This window comes from Pristis pectinata, chromosome 3, assembly GCF_009764475.1.
Source record: "Pristis pectinata isolate sPriPec2 chromosome 3, sPriPec2.1.pri, whole genome shotgun sequence".
Lineage (NCBI taxonomy): Eukaryota > Metazoa > Chordata > Chondrichthyes > Rhinopristiformes > Pristidae > Pristis > Pristis pectinata.
Genome location: NC_067407.1, coordinates 102,764,432 through 102,791,588, shown reverse-complemented (window position 1 = coordinate 102,791,588; position 27,157 = coordinate 102,764,432). Strand labels below are relative to the sequence as shown.

General features: G+C 36.6%; 1 protein-coding gene across 3 annotated transcripts in view; it reads right to left on the bottom strand.

Moving 5' to 3' along the window:
• The window catches only part of LOC127568766 (proteasome activator complex subunit 4-like), a 114,326-nt gene that overhangs the window by 77,730 nt on the left and 9,439 nt on the right, over positions 1-27,157 (bottom strand). Inside the window, exons 2-13 of one of the 3 annotated variants that reach the window (XM_052012901.1) lie at positions 23,171-23,311; positions 18,963-19,079; positions 17,557-17,616; positions 16,575-16,619; positions 13,878-14,027; positions 11,786-11,849; positions 10,207-10,281; positions 8,796-8,918; positions 6,493-6,585; positions 3,890-4,155; positions 2,731-2,917; positions 1,224-1,313 (exon numbers count right to left, since the gene is read on the bottom strand). In XM_052012901.1, the coding sequence (XP_051868861.1) occupies positions 1,224-1,313; positions 2,731-2,917; positions 3,890-4,155; positions 6,493-6,585; positions 8,796-8,918; positions 10,207-10,281; positions 11,786-11,849; positions 13,878-14,027; positions 16,575-16,619; positions 17,557-17,616; positions 18,963-19,079; positions 23,171-23,311 (1,411 nt within the window). Of the gene's footprint in view, positions 1-1,223; positions 1,314-2,730; positions 2,918-3,889; positions 4,156-6,492; positions 6,586-7,012; positions 7,047-8,795; positions 8,919-10,206; positions 10,282-11,785; positions 11,850-13,877; positions 14,028-16,574; positions 16,620-17,556; positions 17,617-18,962; positions 19,080-23,170; positions 23,312-27,157 lie in introns of those variants that run through there. The other 2 variants (XM_052012902.1, XM_052012903.1) reach the window with 2 other exon arrangements.

Sequence of the window (27,157 nt, the reverse complement as noted above, 5' to 3'; positions counted from 1 at the left end):
CACCAACATTACTTTAACGGGAACTATAGTATCGAAGGCTTTTTTGAATTCAGTTAAATGAAAATTATGATGCTAATAATGGGCATTTGCCTCACAACCTCTCAATTAATTTTCTATCCATATTCTACTGCACATGAAGAGGCTGATTTTTGTTGAGCTACAGATTCATTCAAGTACCCCAGCCAAATGGTAATTCATGCCAGAATGGTTGCATGTAACAGTAGGTGTTTTTAAAAGCTGCGAGAGCCATCTCAACTAAACCCAGCCCTGACCTGTGAACTCCCATACGCCAACTCAGTTTTCCCTCAATCTCCATTTTGACCAATGCCACTTCCCCAAAGTTGCTATCAATTTTACAATCGATCAAACTGTTGCATCCTCCGAGCAGGTTGCCAGCAATGAGAAGGAAGTGACTTGATACTATGAAGCTTTTTATTCTACTTTACTGCAGAAACAAAGATAAACTTGTATTTCTATTTCGGTTGTCAGGTTTTCAGAGCATTCCAAAGCACCTCAGAGCCAATGAATTTAAGCAGTTTTGTGGTGTAAGCATCAAAAACAGCTACTTCACATACAATAAGATCCTATAAACATCAGTCTTGTAATCTATTTTAATGATGATTTAAGAATAAATATTATTCTCGCCAGAAACAATTTGGAACTGGTTCCTAGTGTTACCTAGAAACTAGTTGGCAGTATGGATGAGAATTATATTAAAACTGCAAAATATAGATGAAACATCAGGGAAGCTTTCATTATTACGTGTAGGTACAGCACATAATACAAGCAACAAATGACCTTGAAACAAATGGCTTCCTGACAAAACTGGATTACGATTTTAAAATTTACTGGGGATGAAAGGAGAAAATTGTAGGCTTGCACCCCATTCTCAGTCTGCAGCTTTCTTCTTCATAGCAGAGCACAAAAATACTCTTATTTTCATATCCTGACTGTCCCCTTGCGCACTTCCATCATTTTTGCTTTTCCAGCATTAAGGTTGAATTTTGAGAGTAAAAGACAACATCATAGGAAGAGAGTTCAGTAAGTAGATATAGCTCTTTAAAAAGCTGATGTGACCACTATGGCTAGTTTCTAGGCTGAAAAATTCTATTAACTTCATAAATGTTATAAACATTATATTTTTGTCTATTTTAGAGCTTTTATTAAAGTGTTTTTTTTAAAAAGCAGAAAGCTTGTCGCTTAAATGTATCAAACAAACCTACCTCAGAGAGATCATTTCTCTCTTGCAAAACAGATGAACAGTCCACCAAAGGCACAAGAGTAGAAAACGTGGCTATAAACTGGAAGGTTATCTGCATGGAAATAAGGTATTATACAAAAGAAAATACACAAGTTCAATTAAAAAATTGAAACCAAAATGTTATCATATATTAATATCATTATTGATTTTCTTAATAATCTAAAAAGGTTGGGGGGGGGGGGGTGCAGTAACAGTTACCAAGGCTCCTACTTCCTTTTGGGCTTACTTTTTGTCATCATTTTGGAGAAAACATAGCCAATATTATTCACAAATTACAACATTTGTTTTTACCTGCTTTAATACAGTTGCCTCAAGACTCATGCCTGGAACTGCCCATTTTATTTCACTAACAAATCTTTTAAACTACCGTAAGTACCTAAACGTTTAGATATAACTAAATTCCCAATTTCAGTATCTCACATTAATACTATCCCTTCTTTGACATGCAGATCTATCTCATGGTACATGAATAGAATAGACAAAAAGTTAAAATTTACAACTGACAAAGGAAACAAGATTCAAATTAATACATATTTGTTTCTTAACTAATCAATGCAATTGCACCGATGTACAAATACTATGTTGCCATTATTTACATTTGTTTTCACTAAAACGATAATTGCAAAAGTAGCATAGCCCAATAACAACCAACCAGAGAAGTAACAATTTTAAAAATAACTTGTGTACCAACCAAACTGAAATGGTAAACCAATGCAAATGGATGAGGATTTGATAGTAAAGGTGAATTCAAACCTAAACTGCTGATGTGGGGACTCAGTAATGGTAATGCCATTCAACATCAAGGACAGGTAGCTTGGCTCACTTTTGTTGGAGCTGGTCATAATCCAGCATTTTCATGTTATTTGCCACTTAATCATCCCACGCCTAAACATCGTCTAGGTCTTGCTATACGTAAGCATTAACTGCTTCATTTGCTCAGGAGTTGCAAATGCAATCAGCAGTGAATATCCCTACTTCTGACCTTATAATGGAATGGAAGTTGTTGATGAAGCAGCTGAAGGTTAGGCCTTGGATGCTGCCCTGAAGATCTCCTGCAGTGATGTCCTAGATTGCAATCTGGAGTGGAAATGTTGATTTCTCTCACCAGTCCACAAATTTACATCATTAACCCAGAAACTTATCTCAAGATGGCGTGACAAGCCAGTTAAAATTCTGTGTTCCAACTTCTTAAAACTGAGCTACTCCAGAGGAGCATGCTCAGTTCACTTTAAAAAGTGAACTATTCCTTCATTATTTCAAATCTAATCAGAGAATATCAATCCTACTGTATCAAGTCATATGATTGCAAGGCCTGGAAACAATCACTATTCACTTATGTCCAATTGTCGAAGAAAAATGACAATGATTTATCATCCAATTGTAGTTAAATTTAGCAATAAAGCCATCTTGGAAAATATGTAACTTCACATATGTTTATGTACAAATCTAAGAATAATGTATAAACATACCATGCACTTGCTGAAATCATTTGGGTCCACCCCAGGTAGAGCTCTCATTAATAGTGGCAGCATATGCGTTGGGCCTTCTGGGAACCATCTGCCTCCTGATACCAGGCTGCGAGCAACTCCAATCACACAGCTCAGTGTCGCCGTGAGCTGGTGAGGTTCTGTCAAAGTCTGCAATGCAGGATATGTTCTAAAAAAGTAAGAAATAAAAGGAGCATGAGATATTTAAATGTTGGATGTCAAAAATAATACAAAACTTGTATGTTGTGAGTATAATGTATAACACAAAGTTGATTTATCATAGCTAAGGATGTTAAATGATGACAAATTCCATCATGTTTGAGAATTTAAGCAAATTTCCACGATACAGCAAGTGGCTGAAAGTGTTGTGGGCTTCCATAATCCCCACATATACAGTAACTATCAATACAAATGTCTAAAGCCAGCATTGAAGGCTTATGTCTTTCCTTAAATAATCTCCTTTAATGAACATTTGCACTATGGTATTCCATTCAATGTGCCATACTGCAAAATCTAGCCGTACAATAGTTTAGTGCAGAATGCCTTTCAAGTTTGTCACTACCAGCACTCATCCTATTTTTGAAGGCACAAATTAAAATGGCTGATCAAGCAAGACTAGGTACAAATTCTAAAAATGATTTACTGGAAAGCAAATGAACAAATGGAGCAACAGTTACAACTGAACTGAGTGAGTCCAATCAGTGCAACTTGTCAACACCATAACATAAAATAATGAATAGACTACACTTCTATTTAGTGGGCTATTCCTGGATAAATAATTTACTACTAACTTCCCACAATTTAACCTTTGAATTTCACAAAAGCTTCCCCACAATTTTCTGCTTTAAAACTTGACTGTTAGTCAAAGTTCCTGTCTCTGTTTATATCTCTATGCTCACAACCCGAGAACAGCACTTTTGTCAAACAACTGCAGCAACCGGACTGTTTTAAAAGCAGATAATTTTACTAAATTTTCATTTTAATCCATTTAAGATGCAATCCAACCAGAATTCAGTCATGTGAACCAATATTTTCATTAATCACTCACAACAGCACCACGTTATTGACTTCCATAAATGTTATGTATTTCACACAGCCAGTAGTAGCAGCTAACTGTGGAGAAGATTGACCTACTACTTACTTTTCAAGCACTGGTGGGATGACAAGCTCTGGACGCATCAGAGCAAGGTTTTGAAGAGCCTGAGCAGCCTCCAGACTTCCAATTTTACTGAACATAGCAAGCACTACAGGCTGTTTAATGCTTTCCACAAAATCAGTAATGTCTTGATCTGTCAGTTTGTGGCTGTCTGGTACAGTGTTTAACCAGGTTGTCTTTTTGTACCGTTCTCTGTGTAGTCTTCTAACAACACTAGTAGGCAGCCGTTGTAACAACTTCATCAATTTCATCTGATTACAAAAAAAAAGGTTTATTAGTGACCCACTATTGTGGGAAAGAGATCTAGGGAGAAAGTGGGCAGAACAGGTGGAAGGGACATGGAGAGAGAAGGGCTAGGTGAAGAGGAAAGGGATGAAATACAAGAGATAACGATAACCATGACAAAAACATTTTGATTAAAAATTATCCATTGAACTCAAATTCATCTCTTAGTGAGACATCCAAAGAATTAAATTTGCAAAATGCAGTAATGAATACTACCTGGAGCTTTCTGAACAAGGTTAAAGGTATATAAATGCATTGAGTAGCATTATATACATAAAATACAATGTATGTCATTCAGTTGTGTTCAATAGTTACTCACTTCCATTTTCTCCCCCCTTATATTTATAATGTTCAAGCATCAGGATAATACAAGTATTAAAAGAGCATGGGGAAAATGAGAAAATGAAGCAGCAACTGATAATTCTGAATCGGAGCTTGTACTTCCAATACCAGCAAAAACAAGCGAAATTTCCTATTTTCTGTGCTGAGACTTCAATGACTATCCATTCTTGCATCAAAGCTAAACAACTGGGATGTTTTACGTTGTTTCCTTTCTGGAATTTAATTGATCAGTGAGATATACAAAACATCAGAAAATCTAAAAATAAGAAAGAGAAATTAATCCAAGTTTCAGAGAATGGTGATATTCCTTTAAGTATATAAATATCCTTCTCAATCATGGTTTCTAATATTTCACTTTTAGGAGAAAGGAGGGAATGAGGGGATGGAAACTTCGATAAACATCAATAAATTTGCGAATGTCTCCTTCCCCAGCCTTAGAGATGTAGGATCAACTAGCAAAATACTTTTTTTTCTGTCAGCTTCACTAGTTATATGATTAGTTCTGGAACACAAGTCTTCAGTATTAAAACCTACCAGGGCCCATTGCCTCTCCCTATATCCAATGCACTCAGCTGTTTCTCAGAATCATATGGAATAAATCAAATTGGCTGATGAATGGCTTCTGCAATGGTGGAGACTTCCGGAAATAGACATGTCACCCTTTCGGCCCTTCTGTCTTTCCATGGTTGTGACATGCACTCGCGCTGTGCTCCACTGTTGTCAAGACTGTGAATGTTCATGAAGCTTCTTACTCAGATGCTTGTTTAATTACCCAGAGCTATTTATGACTGCAGAGTGCAGAACTCTGAACTGATCTGTTAACTATGTGATTGCTGTGTGATCCATCTACAGTTTGCTGCTTCTGCTGTTAAAATTTACACCTGATCCTATGTTGCATCTTCAGCAGGTTAGCAAATCAGTTTGAAACAGAATTCATGCTGCTCCAAGCTCCTTGCCTCTCTCTCCACATTAAACCAGCAATAGAAACATTAAGTCAACATACACAGGAAAGTGCTGATATTGGGAATCTCTCAAATTTCCTTGCAGAAGCACAATCTGCAAATTTGAAACTAGGAACATGGAGTAGGGGTGGAGGGAGAGATAAAGGCACAAATTATTTTGTTAAGTAGAAAAATGGACTGGAGTTGAAATGTTAACTGATTTACAATAATGATCTAACCAAATAAAAAACACTCCCAAATTTTACAACGACCTGCAAGATTAAACTTTAAGATCTAAACAAAGTTATGAATAATTTACCCAGATGGAAAAATTAGGTTTTGCCAAATTCCCAGTTATATCCGAGGTATACTAAGAAAACATACAAGAAATAAAAACCCAATGGTGACTGTTATACTCCATGTACTCCTGCCATCTACAATACTCAATCCCAAATATTTACAGCCATGGTGTAACACAGATACATCTGTTACATAACTGCAACAATAACTTTTGCAGGTTTAAGTACACATCTCACAGAGAAGACACTGCTACCTACTGCTTCTGAAAACATGCACATTCATAAAGGAATTAGCTTCAAATAAAAATCTGGAAAATCAAATCATAACTCAGCACTTTCTCTGCCTCACCTGCAAATTGTTGGTATTTGAAGAGGAAAGATTACACAAAGTTGTAATGCAGTAAATATTAATTATGTAACAATCAAGTATTGGATAGTAATTAATCAGACTTAATGATGTTTTAAGCTCTTTTACCTTATTACATAAAAAAGTCAGGAAAGTTCCCTTCCTCTTACCAGTTATAGCATTTGAGTTATTGCAACATATCCTTTGAGTCATGTATTAGAAATAGTTTGCTCATTTAATATGAACTGGATGATACAGGCTGTCCAGAACATTCATTCAAATAAACAAACAACTGAACAGATAGCATCTTGCTATTCACGACTGAAGTGTTAATTCTTTTAACAGATGGTATTAAAAATAGACAAAAATACATACCAACCATCTCCCATTATTAGATGGATGATAGAAAGATGTAATGCTGTTAAAAAATCCACTCAGATGCTTCTGTGCAAGCTTACTAGGACCACCCTATGAAATTAAAAATTTAGATATTATGTTTTGAATATACATTGATGCCATAAAAATAATATTTACAAAATAAAAATTACGTAGAAATCATTTGTAGATGAACATTTCTCACAATATTGTTTGCTTATTCTATCCTACAGGTCCTCTCCAGCTTATAAAAGCATGACTTAGGTACAGCCCATATGCATGAACAAGTGGTTGGGAGACTGGCAGTATAGATTTGCTGGCTGCTGTGGGGCTGCAGGCATCTTCTGCTGTGTTGGAACCTGGTTTGTAGCTGCATTTCTGACTTGTGAACTGTTCAGGTTATGGACAGTTCTCCGGAATGGAATTCTATCATAACCTGGGGAGGACCTGTATTCTAACAACAGAGAGATTTCAGACAGTGCTTCCAGAGTTTATTACTATTCATATAAAGTAGTATTACCTTAATTACCCTATAATTCTTCGATCAATTTCCAGTAATCAATGATCTCCAATTATTGGCTTCTCTGCCAAGGAAAAAAAAGTGAACAGGAAGAACCTATTTTACACACACCCCAGTCTCCTTCAAGAGAAACAAAGGACTGTAGATGCTGGAATATCTAGATGAAAAACACTTTGATGCTGGAGGAACTCAACAGGTCAGGCAGCATCCATGGAGAAAAGCAGGTGGTCAACATTTCAGGTCAAGATCCTTCTTCAGGACCCGCCTTCCTTCCTTAACAAAAGTTATTCAGCCCACCAGGCCCATGCCGGCTCCAACAGATTAATCTCATTAGTCTCATTCCCCTTCTTATTTCCCCCTTCCCCCCCATCCCCACATAATCTTGTCATTTATTCCTCTCACATTAACTCATTTAACTCTTTTTACCTTTTACCTAGACTACAGAGTAATTTACAATAGCAATTCACCTATCAGCACATCTAAAGGAAGTGAGAGGAAACAGGAGAACTCAGCAAGCAGCCCATGTAGTCATGGGGAGAACATGCACAGACAGTACACACGATCAGAAGTGAACGCGGGTCACTGGAGCTGTATGGCAGCAGCACTTAGCGCTGTGCCACCCAACATTGTTTTCAAAGAAATAATTCCAGTATAGACAATTTTGCTTCATAACTAAAGTTTTCCAGCCTTGGCAACATCTTCACGTATCCCCTCAGTACCCTGAGAAGGATTTCTATAACAACATAAATATTAATGGGCAAGTGCCATTGAGGATTATGAGAACAATCAAGCAAAGTTATTTAATAACATTTGCTCTGAATAGGAGCCCTAAGTCTGTCCCATAAAACCTGGCTAAGAAATGACATTTCCTCCAAAATCAACAGGGGCCTTCAAATAAGGCTGGGCCTCACTAGGAGAGTCACAACTCCTTGAAAGCAGTGACTGGTGGCATCATTATCATCCAGTTCACCCCTCATGTGCTGGAGGACAACTGTGGAAGCTACAGTGAAAGGTAAATACTCAACTCCTGTTGTGTGCCTGGACCCAGGATCCCACAAGAACTCTCTGACACTAAATGCAAATTCAATTATCTCCTTTAAAGAGGTATTACAAGCACAATGCAGTGCATAGGTCTTTGAATTATCATTCCTACTCTGCACCTACCAACCAGTGGCTATTGAGAGTGGATAAGTATGAAACTTGTCCAGATTCCAGAGTTAGGGGAGTGGAAATTGGTTAGGCTTTGGAATTGTTGAAAAAAAGTAGCTTTTCTACATTGCTTCCCAAATTTCAGGGGGAGCTCTTTTTGTGTATTGCTCCAAATTGTCTTCACCTTCTTTCTCTTATTTTCTACCATTTCATGGAATGTCTGCAGTTGCTCATCAAGCCTAATCTCTTCTTGAGATCATTGCTTATAGTGGGGACATTATAGACCCAGCTACAAACCCTGCCACAACAAACCTACCCACCATCTTAGGTTTGTTGGGTTGGTTTGTTGTGGCAGGGTCTGTTGCTGGGTCTATAACGTACCACTAAAGATGAAATACAATGTTGGAAACTCTAGTTCTGAACAATTAACAAATAATGCGTTCCACATTAACTTATATTTTGTACGTTCCATTTGATTGGTCAATTACATTGAGGAATTCAAATTTACCTAACAGATTTTATCACAGGAATTAATTCAGATACAAATTTATTGACTCACATTGACCATGAGATGAATAAAATGCATAAACACTTGCTCTGAATAGCCTATTAAGATCTATAACTAAATACTAACCAGCATGGATATGATCCAAACCACCACATGGCCTATTTCATATGCATTTGATAAATATTTGGAAGTTGACACTTGGCTGCTTCCTACTGGCAGATTTAAACTTCTCAGAAATCTGGTAAAAATCTGTAAAATATGAGATAATCAGTAACCAATATCATATGTAACCATAATTTCCATCTTAATTCATTTTAGTTAGGAGACAAAAAAATTCTAAAGAAACAACTGTTATAAACTAAAAAAAAAGTAACAACACCTTTTCCAGTTATTTTGGATAACTGCTAAACAAGAAAACAAAAATCACGATTGATATTATGACGTTTTGAAGCAACCACCACTTCAATGGCCTGAATTATGCAGCGGTAACAACAAGGCTATGACCAGTGTTTACCATAATTACTGCATGAAACAGACAGCAACTATGGGACTTGCATGCAGGGATGATTTAACCTGAAAGTCCCAGAAATGCTGACAATTCATTGCAACTCTATAGGCTATACATCAATACAAAGATAAATGAGGATGATCAACATGGCAGCACAGACATTCAGCCTTTACAAAGATTTTGCACAAGGTTTGAGGAAGCTTGAGGAATGCTTTCCCATACCAGATTTTCATAGAAGAGAATGACTACAAAAGGTTCAGACAACAGATTTTAAACTGTTTTTAAAAAGTAAAATTTTTCCAATAACTTACTTATTTAGAAGTAATTTAAAACTCTTGCAAATTCCATTAACTTATACAAGTTTTCCCCAAATGATTCCCACACCTACAATTTGATGAACAATCTACTAGAGGAACCTGCAAGTCAAGCAGCATCGGGGGTGGGGGGGGGAGCGGGGAATGGAATCGTTGATGTTTTGGGTCAAGACCCTGCATCAGGACAGGGTGGAGAGGGAAGATAGCCAGTATAAAAGAGGAAAGGAGGGGAGTGGTGACACCGGGGTAAGTAGGTGATTGGTGGACTGAGGATAAAGGCCATTTTTCTCATTGTCTTTATCAGTTCTTGGTAGAACCACCAAGTTAATCCCATCACCCTTCTCCTTCCTCAAGCCCTGAAAATTATTTTGCCTCAAAAACCTACCCAATTCCCTTTCCTAAGTTTTTAAAATCTTAAGCATAGCTTGCCTTTAAAAGTTATAATTGGCAGTTTGACTTAGCTTTCACTACATTTTCTCTTGAATTTGCAGGTACGGTTACTAGGACCATCCCTTATAACATCACTGTTACAACTGCATAAAATGATGCCCAGGAGTAAGCCACAGAAAAATCCTTAAGACTTTACTGCTGAAAGTACGTATGCAGTTTTTAAATCAAGGTCAAGTGCTATCGCCTGTACCACCCAAGGCAATGACTTAAAACTGGAAAACCACAAACAGTTCTTACTATATTTGAAAATAAGAATGCAAGTTACCTTTGGAATGTATTCATCCCAATCAATATATCCAATGTTTTCTGTTGCCAAACGAGCAAACAGGTTTACCAAATTCTGTCAACAGCAGAAACAATTTGTTTAAGTTCTAATGCATTAACTTATGACAAGCAAATTCAATTCAGACATTTCAGAATTGCTGGATTGCTAGGAATTTACTGAAAATTACAAAATCTATTGTACTTCAAAACCCAATTGTACTTTTAATCACATTTATTAAGCTATTAACCTATCATTGGTCAAGATGTTAATTTTTCACATGAACATTGTTCACCTGAAGGTTTCATACATTAAAATGCATTGCTAATCTGAATCTCTCCTAAAGTGAAATACCTGAGCAAAAACAAAAAGCACCATTTTATTTTTATATCATTACATCATCAACATAGAAGGATAGCCCTTGGCTACATACAAAATAATGGACACCAAGCCCAAGGAGAAAACATTAGGAGGGGTGAACAAAAATTATGTTAAGAACTGGGCTTTCATTGAGCTATAAAAGAGAGAGATGAATGAGGCTTAGCACATGGATTCAGAGTATGGGGCACATGCAATTCTAACGTGGGCAAGAGAAAAGGTACTAGAAAGACAAAAACTGGAAGAATGCAGAATTCTTGGATGTTACTGGTCTACAGAATGCTGCAATTATAGGGAGGATGATGCTATGAGTGATATGAATAAAACTGAGAATTTTAAATTCTGCAGCTTTCAAGGACCAGAGGCCAATGTACATCAGGAAAGAGTGTGCGCACCTTGAAGAGGTTATGATACAGGCAGAAAATTTTTAGATAAGCTAAAGATTATGGTGAGTGGGAAGTAGGAATTTATCCAAGAGAGCACCAAAATTGTCTCAGAAAGGTGACAAAGGCCTGGACAGAGTTTCAGTAACAAATAGGAAGAAAATGAATGAAGTCCCAGAGGTGAAAGCATGCATTCCTTATAATGGAGAATAGAAAGATAGAAACTTGCTTTGGGATTCAATAGTACCTAAATTGTCAACAATGGGGCTCCAACTGCAATAAGGACAAAACCAATTACAGGCTCTTCCCAGCTTATGAACACCCAACTTAAAGACACCCCTACATGTGAACAAGCTCCCATAATATTATTAAATTCAGAAGTCCGACATACACATGTACATATATTCATTCCTATGAACATCAGAACTAGTTTCCTCTCTCTCCCTTTACTTTTAGTAATTGTTCTTTATCATCAGTCTTTGGTGCTTTTGGTGCCATTCATTATAATACTGTGGAGGTACGGTCACCATATCAACTGACTTTTGTGTATTTTCCAACTTTAACAGACGTAGAAAAATCAGGGACAAACCATACAGACTTATGGAAGTTATGATGCAGGTTGAAACATTTGTTTAGAAGAACATGTAGCTCAAACCAATATTCTTTGAGCAAGATGTTGCCAAAAGACAATGAAAGGGTTGAGGGGTAGTGGAGAGTTTAAGGCAGGTATTGTCAGTCTACCTGTGAAAACTGACCATAGATTCTAGGTGATGTTACCAAGGAATTATCATAGAATGAGTAAATTGGAATGACTAACTTACCCCTTCCCACTGTGGGAGATTCTGAACTGTAACATAGAGGCCCATAAATTCATCAAACCAAAGCCTGCAGGAAATTAAACAAACATAATGGTAAATACATTAATGAAAGAAAACTATTAATAAGCAAAAAAAAGCTGTTTTAGAAAATGTATTAAGAATGTGATAATCAATAACTAATTTAACTGTAGTGCTGAATATGAGGAGTTCAGATAAAGCAGTCTTCAGATTAGGAAAGGCGAGAGAATTGGGAATAATTGGACCGAGGTGCACAGAAGAAGTAATTGAGTTGAAAATGATATTATCATGAAGATGATATTATATTTTCATTCCAGACATTTATTTTCAAATTTGTAATGGAAAATTATCATGCTGCAATTTCATCTTCCCATCAGTGATGACTTACTTATTAAAACACAGGAGGAGGAGGCCATTCATCCGTTGCCAGCTTTTAACAGAGCAATCCCACTGAGCCCATCAACTCCTCTATTGGTCTTTTGGCACCTACCTACAATTAACTAACCAGCTTGTTTCAGAAAGTTGGGAGAAACTGAAGCAACCAAAAACCCATGCAGTTAAGAGAAGAACGTAAAAACTCCCCACAGAGAATATTAAAGGTCAGAATCGAACCCACATCTGTGGAACTGAGGTAAAACTACTGCTCAACTATGGCATTGTAGTGGCTCCCCAAGAGAGGGTACGAGTGGAAAACGTTTTCATGTTTATAAATGTGAAAATAGCAATTCACATTGAAAATAATTGACAAATGTTCACAAAACATTTCTAATAGATTAATAATCATTTATCTTTCACACCATGTCAGGTAATATAATCTCTCAGCTGGCTCTGCTACATCCATGCAGCTGCTTTACTCTCTCTTTCTCTTCTATTCTGCTTTACTCCCCTTAAACTGCTCTGCTTCATCAACAAACTCTATTAATTTACACCACATATACCAACATTTCCTCATGTCCTCCAAAGTAAATAGCTAATACTTGATGCCTCACTTATGTCCCGTCCTCTAGATCCTACAATGATCGGCATCGTCTTGTTTTCATCTTCCAGCAAATGACACCGTAATACTCCTTGCTCTATGAAAATGATCATAATTTTTCCCAAGTCCTTCTTCGTATTTTCACTTGTTTACCCCAAGCATAAAAATGAATCTGCTGCTTTAACATCTCTCTACAGTAAATGCTTCAAAACAGCCGTGTCCAAACTACAATCTTAATAATGATTTATATGGATTCATCTTTACTCCTTGACATTTACATTCTGTACCGCTTGCCAAGATACTCCTGCAATCTAATAGATTCTTCACAGTCCTTAGTTAAACTGCTACTTATAATATCTTGTAAACCTGAAGTCCCAAATAATTTGGCTATAGTCTTTCATGTCATCCAACCCTCACCAAAAGATTTTTATTAACGAACATCTCACAACAAAGCAGCAGCATTTTTTCACCCATTTTACCATCATTACATCCTTACAATTTCCTTTGGTCTTTCATATTATTTACTTTATCCTCTATTTTAATACTGTCTGCAAATATGTACAGCACTTCCATGAGGTCTATAATCCAAGTATTTTTGCAATTACAAGGAGACCTAAGAGAAAAAGCCTCAGCATATCACAATTCGTACCAAACCTGAGTAAACTATCCTTTTGTTCTATACTTTCTCCCCACATCTTTTAAAATTAAATTTCTGCCCTTCCTATGCATCTTCATTCATTCTACCAGTCTTCACAAAGTCAACATGCATTATAATGACTGTATTTCCAATATCATGCATCTTCAAAGGATTCCTAATAGATTTATCAAATGTAGTTTTTTTTCTCTTAAATCTCTATTGGCTGCTTTATTTTATTTTGCAAGGTTCTCAGTCTTGGTCAAGAATGGCCAGACAATAAAAGCTGGACTTTTCCCAACAGAAGCAAGATAACCAGTAAGAAAGAATTACAATAGACTAATCACCTTCAGTCACTTTGGTAGCATTAATACAGAAGCTTTTTCAGAATGTCGCAATGATGTACACCAAAGCTAAAGGCAAAGAAATTGGAGTAAACGAGGGTAAAGAATCAGCTGGAAACTGACCTGAATCCTTTATGATGCAAATGAGGTGGAAGGGAAGTAGGAAGAAACATTTCAAAATAGCTGATTGCCTTCTGCATGGTGACATCAAAAGGACACATCAATGGCCGCCATTCATCCAACATCTCAGCTGTAGCTTCATCTGGAAAATACCTAGCACAAGAAATCATTTTTGTGCACTCAAAATAGTACTGTGTGTTCCAACAAATAGCTCCATGCAATTTTTAAAAGCATGCATACAAATATACTGTACATTTGGTTAACTTAAAAAATGCTTAATTTTTCCCCCAATATCTTTCACCACAAGCTTCAAACTACTTTTGGACAAGGATCAGTTTACCAAATTGAAAACTCAAGTCACCTTTACAACATCAGGGATTTCTATTCTATCAAAAGAATTCAAACACATTTTAGTTGTGATGATTACCAGATTTAAAAATAAAGTCATACACAAACCATATTCCCTAAAGCATACGCACGCAAATCTGAAGCCAGAAGCCACGAACCATCAATATTGGGATACAAATTCAAACAATAAACTCATGTCTCAAATGGAATGACACTAGTAATGATACTGACACTGACACAAATGGATTCAAGTACAGGTGCCCCCCACATTAAGGCAGTTTGGATAATGGATATTTGCTTTTACAGAATTCATAAATCAATACTAAAAAAGTCTGTGATAGGGAATAAAAATTTGCTCTTACAAAATTTAGGTGAAATAAAGTAAATAAATAAACCATTTTTTAAAACTTGCATTTCTTGAAGCATGCACAGATGGCATGGCTTCGTGTTACAGTAAATTGCAATGCAGACCATTTGAGGAATGCAGTCCCCTTCCCAACTGTAAAGTGAAAGTTGCCTGTACTTCTCAGCTTCCCCTTCAAGAAGAAAACTGGATAGTAACCAGAGTAATAAAACCACTAGTCACATTAATTCCACTGTTCTTGGGCAGATTACCAGATACAGTGTCCTACGGTATAATACTTCAGAGTAAACCTTTCCCACCTCCCCCCAAGTACTTTGTTACATTGCATCCGTGAATGTGATAACTATAAGATCATGATCCCTTGCTCGGATTCGCCCATCAAAAGAAATTCTCAGCAACGTAGCTATGAATTTGTTTCATCGTATTAATAATCCAACTAGTTCACTCATCAAAATTTAAAAAATACAAACCACCTTAACGTAATCTCTCCTCATAATTCATGCCTTTAATTCATGGTAACTTTCCAATGAATTTCTGGTGTGCCCTCTCCAAAGCTGATGTATATTTCCCCCGAGGTTCACTGCCTCTCCCAGAATGCAGTATTTTGAATGGTATCTGACCAAGGCACTGTACAAATCAAGCACAGCAACAACCATTTGGAATTCCAATCCACTTGAAAGGCCAAGATTCCTCTTGCCTTCCTGATTACTTCTTAAATCACCTCACCAGCTTTTAATGGCATATATGCCTGCATCCAAATCTCTTTGCTCCTCTATGGATACTAGTTGATCATTAAGACAATATTCCAATCTGTTTCTCTCTGACCTAGACATTGCCACAATTAACTCCACCTGCCAGAGGATCTCTCCTCCACTAAGTTGATCTATCTTTATCCCAAGAGACTTACTGCTACATTTACACAGTGTGCCTTCTAACTTAATGACATTTTTTTAAATTCAGATCATGAACAAATAACTGGTCACATCCCATTATGAGAATCAGAACCTTGTGCTGCATCTTAACTTTCTAACTAATTACAACCTATGCCACAAAGTCACATCCAATTGCATGTGCTCATATTTTTTTTTAAACTAATATCTCTTACGTGAACTTCACCAAACCTTAGACAAATATATAGCTCACATAATATGGCAGTGGCCTAAAATAGTTGAGTTTAGGCCTTGTCTTCTCAAAGACTGATTTTTTAAATTATGACTATGTAAGTTCTTAGTAACTCTAAATTTGAAAACCAATTATTGCAGCTCCCCTGAACACACTGATGTTGAACTGATATAACTTCATTGGTAAACCAGTTAGAATAACTTCAAAAGTAAAGATTTAAGCAGCTAAATTTTAACAGCTAATTTGTTATTAACACCTTCCAAAAGACAAACAGTCAACAAACATACTCGTGTACTTTAAGAAAGCAAGGTCTGATTAAATTCTCTGTGCCCCACACACCAGGCTATCAGATGGTGATAGTCCCAGTCTCATCATCAAATGGAGCTGAATTCCTAAACAACTCCATCCCCAACTGCTAAATGGCCATAATAGACAATGATGGAAACTCAAAGTCAGTGAAGAATGTATTTTTTTTAAATGCAATGTGATAATGAACCAACTAAATCAAGCTTTGTAATTGACTATCAAGATAATGGAATTTATCGATTTCTGTTTCCACCTAGTGGATCTTTATATAAACCTCACATTTCTACCAATTATTGCTAATTTCTACCAATTTCTTTGTAATTTCTACCAATTACTTTGTGTTTCAACTTTTCGATAACCGTCTTATAAATTAGGCAAAAGCCATCTGGTCAGCTTTATGGAAAGTTAAACTTTTAAGTGCTATGTAGTATATATTGTAAACATGATCTCACTGCTATTTGCTACACTATGAGGAAAAGCTTCATGGGATAGAAGAAATCCTAAAACAATGGACACTTGAACACCCTCAAGATATCTTACAAAATGCTGTCAGTACTTACGGTCGACAACATTTCACCAACGTCTTCAGCACATTTTCTATGGAACTAAAGAAAAGAGAGCTAATTTTACTAAATGTCATCAGAAACATTATAAACAGTGGAAGTAATCAAGAAATATGGTGCATATGAAGACTCTCAGGCATTGCCTATGCACATGCATAGCTGAATCCACAATGTCCACACAAAGCCAATCAAGAAGATTAATACCACACATCAACTTTATAAATAGACCTTAAGGGTAAAGTACATTTTTGATGTAAAGAAAGATGAAGTAAATAGATTCGGATTTAAACTGATAGCAACTTGGAAATTATATTTGTGTTTCTTTATATTCTGTTTTTTTTTAAAAAGCAATCGCATTCCCCCACTTAGTTTTATCTAAGCTAATTTTCAGAAATCAAATATCATAATCGAAACAAAAAATTGCTAGACTTGATAAAGTAGATTTTCAAATCTCAAACAGTTAGCAATCACAAATGTGGGCAAACTCAAACTCAAACTGCTCCCTACATTTCAAACTAAAACATTTCCAAAGACCATTGTATTATAATTCACTTATTCATCTCTGAATAATGCCGATGTAATTTTGAATGAGTTGTTGCATACGATCCAATCAAAATGAAAAAATGAACTCATGAATAAAATCATGATTAGAATTATATGCGAGAAAATATTGTACTTTATTTCTGCTGTTTATAAGTCAATATTTTAACATTTTGTTTAAACTTATCAGCAATACTCCACTGTATTATTAGGGATGCATTTAAAACATTTACACAAATAACCCCAAACAGTCTCAAAGGGAAACTTCATTGCAGTGCGACATTCTCAATAGTGGTGAAATATTATCATTCTATTTTTAATAAAATAATGAACAGGAAAAAGATGCATTTTTAGTAAAAACATTACATCTGTGTGATGAGCTCCACATTTTTAAAAAAGACATGCATTATTGATCGGGCAAATGTATAAACATTCTTACCACCTATGCAAAACACTAAGCACACACGATTTAGAGGAAGACAAGCCTTGTCGGAACGAACTGAATAATAAAGAGAAATATGTCAAACAGGGCACAGAAATCAAAAAGGTATTAGCAATACTGGTGAATAAACAGTAAAAAAAAAAGTAATGCTCAACAAGAGCCCAAAGCAGCCTTTGAAATTTATGTGGCGCTCAGATAACAAGTTACTACTCATCCCCAGTTTATGTACATTTGGAAGTACATTTGAAATGAATTTAAAAACAATGCTCTCACAACACCATTGAGAATACATCGCACTGCATGTCAACAGATACAAGTGATGAGACAAAATTGCAGTTATCAAGTGAAAAATTAAGCTGATTATTTTTTTAAATGCAGGATCAAAGTTTCTTGAAGATTACTTGCCAAATGAAACGGATCAAGAAAAATGATCAAAGTAATAGTAAATATGACGTTACAATTAAAATTCAATTACTTCAACATTTAACAAGAAGGTTAAAGTTCATGACCTTCCCCCCATATCTCTTTCCATATCAATAGCATAATTATGATCTCAGTACATCTTACATACTGCATCAATTATCAGTCACAATGATCATAAGCAGCTGATTACAAAGGTCAAAGGCCATGACCTTTACCATTTCCACTGGCCAATTGCAAAGATCCTGCCTGCAGCACATTAAAAGTAATGGTTATTTTGAGCAATTTGGTACACATTACCCATCTCATTATCATACCATATTTATACTTACTCCATGGATCATTTGTCTATTTTGTTATTAGGTTCAAGCAAGTTTTATAAAATTAGATTTTGGGCATCGTTAAATAAAGGAGAAGACATTTCTCCCAATGTGCAAGAATAATAAAGTGACAGAGCAACAGAATCAAATACAGAGCACTGTGCAGTCACTTCAAAATGAAACTCATCCCTTTGAAGGGAACAAGCTTAAATAAATGAAAATGGAATGGTATCTGCTGTGAACACAGGTTTGTGTCTTCTGCGTGCCCCCCCCCCCCCCCCCCCCCCCCCCCCCAAATCTCTATCTTTCATTAGTGAGGAAAATCTTACCTATTGTAAAAATAAATTGTATACTGTTCAGTATTGACAGATGACATACATGTTCAGGTCTGAACATTTGATTAATGCCTCAAATGCTGCCATTTTTGCTATGTTCAGATACTCCAATAACAGGAGAAAAAATGCATTTCTTCAAGTGACTGCATTCACCTGAATGAGAACCACTGAAACAGATCAACATGAGAGCCAATCCAGAACCTTGGAAAGGCAACAAATTGATGTTGCCAGTTAAAAGCTAAATGACAAATATTATGGAATAAGGCATGAAAATGACCCAGAATTCTAATTCAGCAATATTTCATACAGACAAAAGGAATGGACTTACTTTGGAAACCAATTTAATCCAAGGTGCTCTGTCTTGGAGTACAAAATTCTTTCTACTGTTTCATACAACGGTCTCCATGGCAACTGTAAATCCTCCCTTGATAAGAGTTCTTTCTTCCTGGTAGTAATTTTAAAAAAATCCAAAAAATTTATGACATTTAAGTGAAACACAATAAAATACATTCAGGGAAAAAAACTCATTTTTCTAAGGGGTTAAAACTGCATTGTAATCTACATTGCAAACTTAAAAGTTCAATAATCACCTGAACCCTAATTATACATTTGTTTTTATATATTATTGGTTGATTAGTAGTATTAGTTATGATGGAAAAGATAATCTGTACCTATTTTCTGGATCCTCCTGCACTAATAAAACTAAGCCCAATGACAGCACCAGGAACACCACTTCATCTTCCATTTAAACACAACATTCTTCTGAACAGCCTTCAGCAATTCTGGCCTTTGCATCTCAAATTTCTAGCATTAAACTATTTTTACCTCTCTTTTCAATTGGTAATTTCAAATATTTATACCTCTCCCATAACCAATTTTCATTGTTCATGAATGTTGTTAATGCTGTTTTTCCACACATTTCCATCACTTCTTATCATTAAATATCTTATATCCTCTACTTTCTCTTGTTCCCTTTTACTCAAACACCTATCTTTCTTGCTCTCTATTTTAATATTTGTTTTATCTCAAACTTTTCTCAGTTCTGATGAAAGTCATCCACTTGAAAATAATTTCACAAGTTCTTTTGGGAATTTCAGGCATTGTCTGCTTTACTACCACCAATTTATTTGCCAAACCTTATTTTTGGAAGTGATAATGTGGAAACGGATTTGGCTTCAAGATCATGGTGATCTTTCACCTGGGCACCATTTTCCTGTACTAACCCAATATCCTTCAATTTCCTTAATTTCTAAAAACTTATTGATCTCTGACTTGAATATACTCAGTAATTGAGCTTCCTCAACCCCTCAAAGTGCATTCTGAAGATTTGGCACACTAGAGAAAATTTTTTTCTCATCTCTGCCTTGAATGACCTGCCCGGTACTTGAATCTGCGACCCTTTTGTTCCAGATACCCCATTCAGCAGAAACATCAACTGAGTCCAACCTGTCAATCACCTTAAGAATTTTGTATATTTCAATGAGATCACCTCTTATTTTAACCTCTAGTTTAAAGCAGAGTCTGTTTAATTTCTCTTCATTTCACAAAAGCACCATCGCAGTAAACAACATTGTGAACATTCAGTACACTCCCTCTTCTGCAAGTCTCTTTCCTTTGGTAGGGAGACCAGATCTGTACATAATGTTCCAGATCCAGCATCACCATGGCTTTATACACTTGAAGCAAAACCTCTCTAAATCTTTAACTCAAATCTTCTTGCAATATAAGCCAACATACTACTTGCCTTCCTAAATCCTTGCTAAACCTGCAAGTTAATCTTCAAGAACATCCAGATTTGGCTGAACACCAACAACTTTCAACTTCTCACCACTTAAGTAAAATCGGCTTTTCTATTTTTTTCTAGCAAAGTGGAATGGCTCATATTTTTCCAGATCATATTTCACCTATCAGGAACTAGCCTGTCCATATGCCCTGAAACCTCACATCCCACATTGCCACCTAGATTTGTGGGATCAGCAAACTCTTATGAGTTAAGCTATCTTTATGCAAGTGGACACAAGGAAAGTGTGGTACAATAAGATGCAAGGAACTAGGCATGGTAGGGAATTGATCCATACCCAAGAGCCCTCTAAAACTGAATGAAAATTATCTTGAGACCTGCTTTCTGAGGACAAATCGTTTTCCGTATTGTCAGATAGATGCATGTTGTAGGCATACTAGAACAGCTTGACTAAGACACTCAGCTAATTTAGAAGCACAAATATTAAGCACTATAACCACGATTTTGTCAGATGAAAAACACGATGATGCTGGAGGAACTCAGCAGGCCAGGCAGCGTCCATGGAGAAAAGCAGGCAGTCAACGTTTTGGATCAGCACCCTTCTTCAGGACTGAAGATAGGAAAAGGGGAAGCCCAATATATAGGTGGGAAAGCAGAGAAGTAATAGGTGGACAAAAGAGAAGAGGCAGGATGGGCACAAGGTGGTGATAGGTAGATGATCACAGAGAGGGACTCACAAAACTCCTGTCGAAGAGAGGAAGAAAATTTCTTCAAAGTGGGCATCCTTGAAGAGACTTCGCAGTGGAGCAGTAATACTAGAGAAACAAAGGACTGCAGATGCTAGAATCTGGATGAAAAACACTATGATGCTAGAGGAACTCAGTAGGCCAGGCCATCTAGATTCCAGCATCTGCAGTCCTTTGTTTCTCTATGATTTTGTCAGATCCCAGAATCTTGGTGGTACCCAGTTCTCTCAATAGGTTCATGACATACCGTGGAATTAATTACTTTTGTTGAAACTGGCTTCTATGAAGCTGCAGACTTTGGGAGGAGGTCGTCAAGATTGAGCATTCTGGACAAGGATGGCTGCAAAACCTTCAGCCTTGTATTTTGCATTCATGTGCTAGGCTCTGCCATCGTTCAGAATGAGGATATCCCTGAAGTAGTCTCCCTCTATTTGCTCTTTTAGCCTTAGCATTTAGTCCTTAGCATTCACAACCAAATCAGGCAAAACTACCGAGATTTGAGTTGATTCAATGGTTGTACAATCACTTCACATTTTCCTTCCAATGCTTATCCTTTAGGTGACTTCATCAAGCTAAATCTTTTCTGAATCCATCCCATTCAGCATAATGGTACCACATAAAATAGAATGGAGGATACTTTCATTGTGAAAATGGGTCTTTTATCTCCTCAAGAACCGTGTAATGGCCACTTTTATCAACGTAATGATGGAAAGATGCATCTGCAACAATGTAGATTTAACCATTTTATTAGTTTGCTTACTACCAGCTACAGAACAAGTTAAGTAACCATGTTCTTCAGTACATAATCAGCTCAGTCATCGGTGGTGCCATCAAGCCTGTCTTGATGATGGACACTGAAGACCCTCACACAAGGAATATTTTATGACCTTGCTACTCTGTGTGCTTCTTCCTTTTGGTGTTTGATATGGAGCACTTCTAATACAATAGCTAAAACAGGGCAATCAGGTTTCATTTCCATATTTGATCAAATGCCATGAAAATACAAGTCTAAAATCTGAAGTCAAAGTTGAGGATTTGCAGGCCACTCTCTCTAAACAGCACACAGCTGTACCACCACTTCTAATGGGTCTGTGATGGGACATGCTGGAAGTTTACTCTAAGTACAACTATAGCAACCTGTTCTTTGACTATTTTCATGTGCCCACTATTTGCATTTCCCTAAATTTTCATGAGAGATTTTGAGCTGGATGTGACTTTGCAATGTCCAAATCTGTTGACAAGGTCAAAGCCAAGTGGTTCATTTTCTTTTATTCTTACATTCTGATTTTGTTTGCTACAGCTCAGTGGCTTGCCAGGCCATTTCATTGTTAATAATCATATTGCTCTGGGTCTGGAGTTGCACATAGGTCAGAATGCCAGGTTTCCTTTCCTGACAAGGGCTTGAGTGTACCCAACAAGTAGTTTCACAGTCACCATTTCTGATAATAGTTGTTTTATTCCAAATTATGTAACAAATTAAAATTCCTTAGTTGCGTGGCAGGCTTACGAATTATCAGCCCAATGATATAACCACCATGTTAGAAGTAATATTTTATGGATTTTCATATATATTCTACAAACCACATCCCTATTTAACTCTGATCAACTTGTTTTAACATCTTTAAGGATTTGTGTATATGGGCACCAAGACCTCTCCAATCATTTAATGCTTTATAACAACATGGAATTTAAAGTATACTGTAATCTTTTTGCACTTTAATGCTCCAAAGTGCACCATTTCATAGATTTAATTGAATTCCATCTGCTTTTTGCCTGCCTATTTAACAAAGCTGCCCATATCCATCTCGAGTCCATGACCACATCACTACTGACCACATTGTCAAATTTTACATCAAACGCAAACATTATGTTTTCCCTACACACAAATCAGTTTATAAGAGAAAACTGACTCTAAATTGACCACATTAGTCTTTAAAATATCTAAAGTATGGTGTTTTAAAGGAAGATTACAAGTTTAAAGTTTAAAATTACTCATTGTCAGTCACAGTTTGTGGTAATACATCTTAAAAGAATTTACTCCGAACTTACTTGAGCAAACTTATTAACAATCGAGTGAATCCTTGCATCATGCTGATCTCAAGTTTCGGCATGACAACCAATTCGTATAGCAACTTAACAAATATTACATGATCTTCTTTGCTGAACTTTCTCCCATATAGTCGGATATATCTGAAAAACAACAAAAAAAAGATGGATATATACAAAGTCTGTATCAGGTACGTTGGAAATTTTAAGTGATACAAAAAACTTAAGAGTCAGATCATTTTTGGATATGGCACAATGGAGCAGCAACCCACAAGAATAACTGACTTGAGGTAGAGACTATTAAATTGAAACCAGCTGCCAATGAAATGAAAATCAGAGATATGCAGAAGGCCAGGATTGGAGAAGCAGAAATCTCAGACATCAGGACTGAAGGTAAAAGGAGAGATATGAAGGAATTGAACACAAGGAGGAGCATTTTAAAAATCAGGCCACCGCCAGACCAAGAAACAATGTAGGTCAGTTAACATTACGCCAATAGGTAAATGAGACCTTATGCAATGTTTTGGAAGAGTTCAAGTTTATATAGCTTTAAAGTTGGGAGTCTGGATGGCAGAGAATAGTCAAATCTAGGAGATAACTATGACATGGATAAGGTGGCTCCATGGCAAACAAGGCTAGATGAAATTATGAATTTGAAAAAGGGTTATTTTAAGCTCAGCTTCTGTCAATTAAAGCTAGGAGCATGGAATCAATGGTTAGGAAACAACTTGTCATGATAGTGAAGTAAATCATTTGCATCTTGTAGCTTTTTATTGGAGGGAAACTGCAACTCACCCAATATCCAAGGTGATAATTGGTGGAGCAGGGTGTTGAGAGTTTACATATGAAATCAGATTATGTCATCGAGGGCACCATTTAATTAAAAAACAGGAGGCTAAGGAGGATCCTCGGGAGAGTCCAGAGGTATAGAAGAGGGTAAAAAAAACAACTGTGGGAGACTCTCTGATTATAGCTAAACAGATGATAATAGAAAATGACAAGGGCAGTATCTCATTGCAGAGCAAATCAAAATGCTTTGATGATGATGTTATCAACCAAGTCAGAGGTTACAGGGCAGCAAGAATGAGGAGAATTCATATTCCTCACAGATACATTGGATGTAGAACATATGGATGAGTTGCAGCTGCCCTCAAATAAAAAGCTACAAAATGCAAATTATTTACTTCACTATCATGACAAGCTGTTCCCTAACCACTGACTCTATGCTCCTAACTTTAATTCACAGAAGCGGAGCCACCTTATCCACGTCATAGTTATCTCCTAGATTTATAGTCATCTGCCATCCAGACTCCCAACTTCTAAGCCATATAAACTTGAACTCTTCCAAAACATTGCATCAGGTTCTGCTCATCAAGAAAAATTGAATGAGTTTTTTTTTCCTAAAAAGTGCAGCAAGATATGGGTTGGGGTGGGGGGCATATGCTAGAGATCTAAGAGCATGGAAGGTGGTTTCCACTTGGGCTGGACCAGAAAAAGGCTATGAAAATCATGGATATTCATAAAATAAATAAAGTTAGAAACATTTACTTTAACCAGAGCACAACTGGCAACTTTGGAACGAACAGCAAGATACCACAATTAGCATTTGAGGGAATATTATAGGTGCCTTTCTGAAGAAATTAGATTAACACGTGGAAGAGAAATCAATAAATAGATAAATAAAGCATGTGTTTAAAGATTGGATAAAGAAGGGCACAAGACAACATGTGGATCAAAAACACTCAGAGACCAACTGGGGCAAATGGCCAGTTCATGTTCTTTAAATACCATTTCATAGGTGACAGCGCATAAATCAATTTAGTATTTCTCCACGCAGTTGCCAAAAAAAAAAACAAATTACTTAATGCTTTGTGTTTGACAAGTATAATACTTCATACTCAATTTATTCCAAGACATATCTGTCCTCTCAAGAGGACTAATTGTTCCAAAATAATGAAAAGAACTTCAAATAAAGGAAAGCGAAAATCACACACACACTGCAGGACTGGAAAATAGCTGAAGAAAATGAAATGACTTACACTGCACATAGTGCTATGGATATCTATTTCCTAACCCATGACAAAGACAGTTTTGAAATGTCTCACCCACTGGTTAATTCCTGGGATGAAAGGATTGACATATTAAGAGGATGGACCTATATTCATTGAAATGTAGAAGAACGAGAAGGTGATCTTATCAAAACACAAGATTCTGTGGAGAATTGACATCGGAGGGTGGATACCGAGAGGATGTTTCCACTCCTGGGGATATCAAGTAGTAAGGAGCACAATTTCAGATTAATGGTTGCCCGTTTAAGATGAGGAAGTATTTCTTCTCTATGAGGGCCATGGCTCTTTTGAATTGTCTAGGCTAGAGAGCTATGAAGACAGTTCTTGAATATATCATGGCCGAGATTTACAGATATTTGAACTACAAGGGCATCAAGGGGTAAGGGGAGAGAGGAAAAATGGCTTTGAAGCCAAGTTTGGATCAGCTGTGATCTTAACTGAACAGTGGAGCAAACATGAGGAGCCAATTAGCCTGCACCTGCTTCTTATATCTTTATGTTCTTATTGCACGTTATATATTACTGCGAGAATCCAGAGATCACAATGGCATTATGCCAAATAGTCATAATCCACCACTGCAAATATCCATACAACTTCCGAGACCTTATTACAGCTTTGGTCTGAACATAGAAAACACGGGAAAAAGAGAGCCACATTCCTGAAGTGGGGCAAGAATGACCGTCATCAAGGAAATATTTTGCCAAAAATAAGAAATAGGAACAGGGGTGCTCCATTTGACCCACAAGCTTGCTGCAATATTCAATTAGATCATGGCTGATCTTCAACCTTAAATTCATTCTCCTACCCTGTTCCGCATTATCCCTTGATTCCAGAAATGTATCAATTTCAATTTTGAATGCAATCTATGAAGGAACCTACACAACTCTCCAGGGTAGAGAATTCCAAAGATTCACCATCCTCAGAGTTTTAAAAAAAAAACTCCTCATTTCAGTCCTAATCATCCAACTCCTAATTTTGAAGCCATGATCCTTAGACTGTGGAGTAATGTCCTCCCCGACACTCAACCATCTAAGAATATTGTTTCAATGAGGTCAGCTCACATTCTTCTAAACTCTAAAGAACAAAGGCCTCAACTCCTCAATTCCTCATCAAATAACAGACCCGTCATCCCTGGAACCAGTTGGTGAATCTTTGCTGCATTTCCCTTTATTAGGTAATGTGGGAACAAGGAGCTCTTATAATATTGATGATACCTAGTGCTACATGTTTTTTTAAACCTTCAGGCAAACTCAATAGTTACATTGTACACACAAAACTCACCCAAGAAGAGATAAACAAGAAGGAATTGACACAAAGGTGAAATTGGTAGCCAATCCCATCAGTTGGACAATTGTACTCCTTGTTCCCTGCATTTACTCTACAATTTGCTGGAAAAACAATTAGAAACGCCATCATATGTATTACATGAATCTGAAGAAGTGTGGCCAAGAACTCAATGCCACTCTTTAAGACCCACTGCTCGAACGAAACAGGTAATATTGTCCCTCTTTGTACCATTCAATTCCATTTTACTGTTAAACATGGCACACTAAGTATTCCAGTAATCATTGAAAAGCAATAAACTACAGAGGCTGATAAACATTTAACTCTGTTTCTCTCCACTTCTTTCACTCATGCCATAATTCTGGAACTTCCACGCTACTGTATCATTATAATACCATAGAAGCTATCGCGAATTCAGGCACATTATGTTTTTTTGATGGTAATAAAGGTACGATTATTGCAATGCTTTAATGAATATTTAGACAGTAGTAAAATGGCTGAATGTCAATCCTTTCCAAGTGAAAAAAAATGTAAAAAAATACAATGTTCCTGAGCATGGAAGATACAAGAATTTTCAAAATTAACAATAATTTGGCAAAGAGTAACATTCATCACATTGCAATCCGAAGGAAATAAT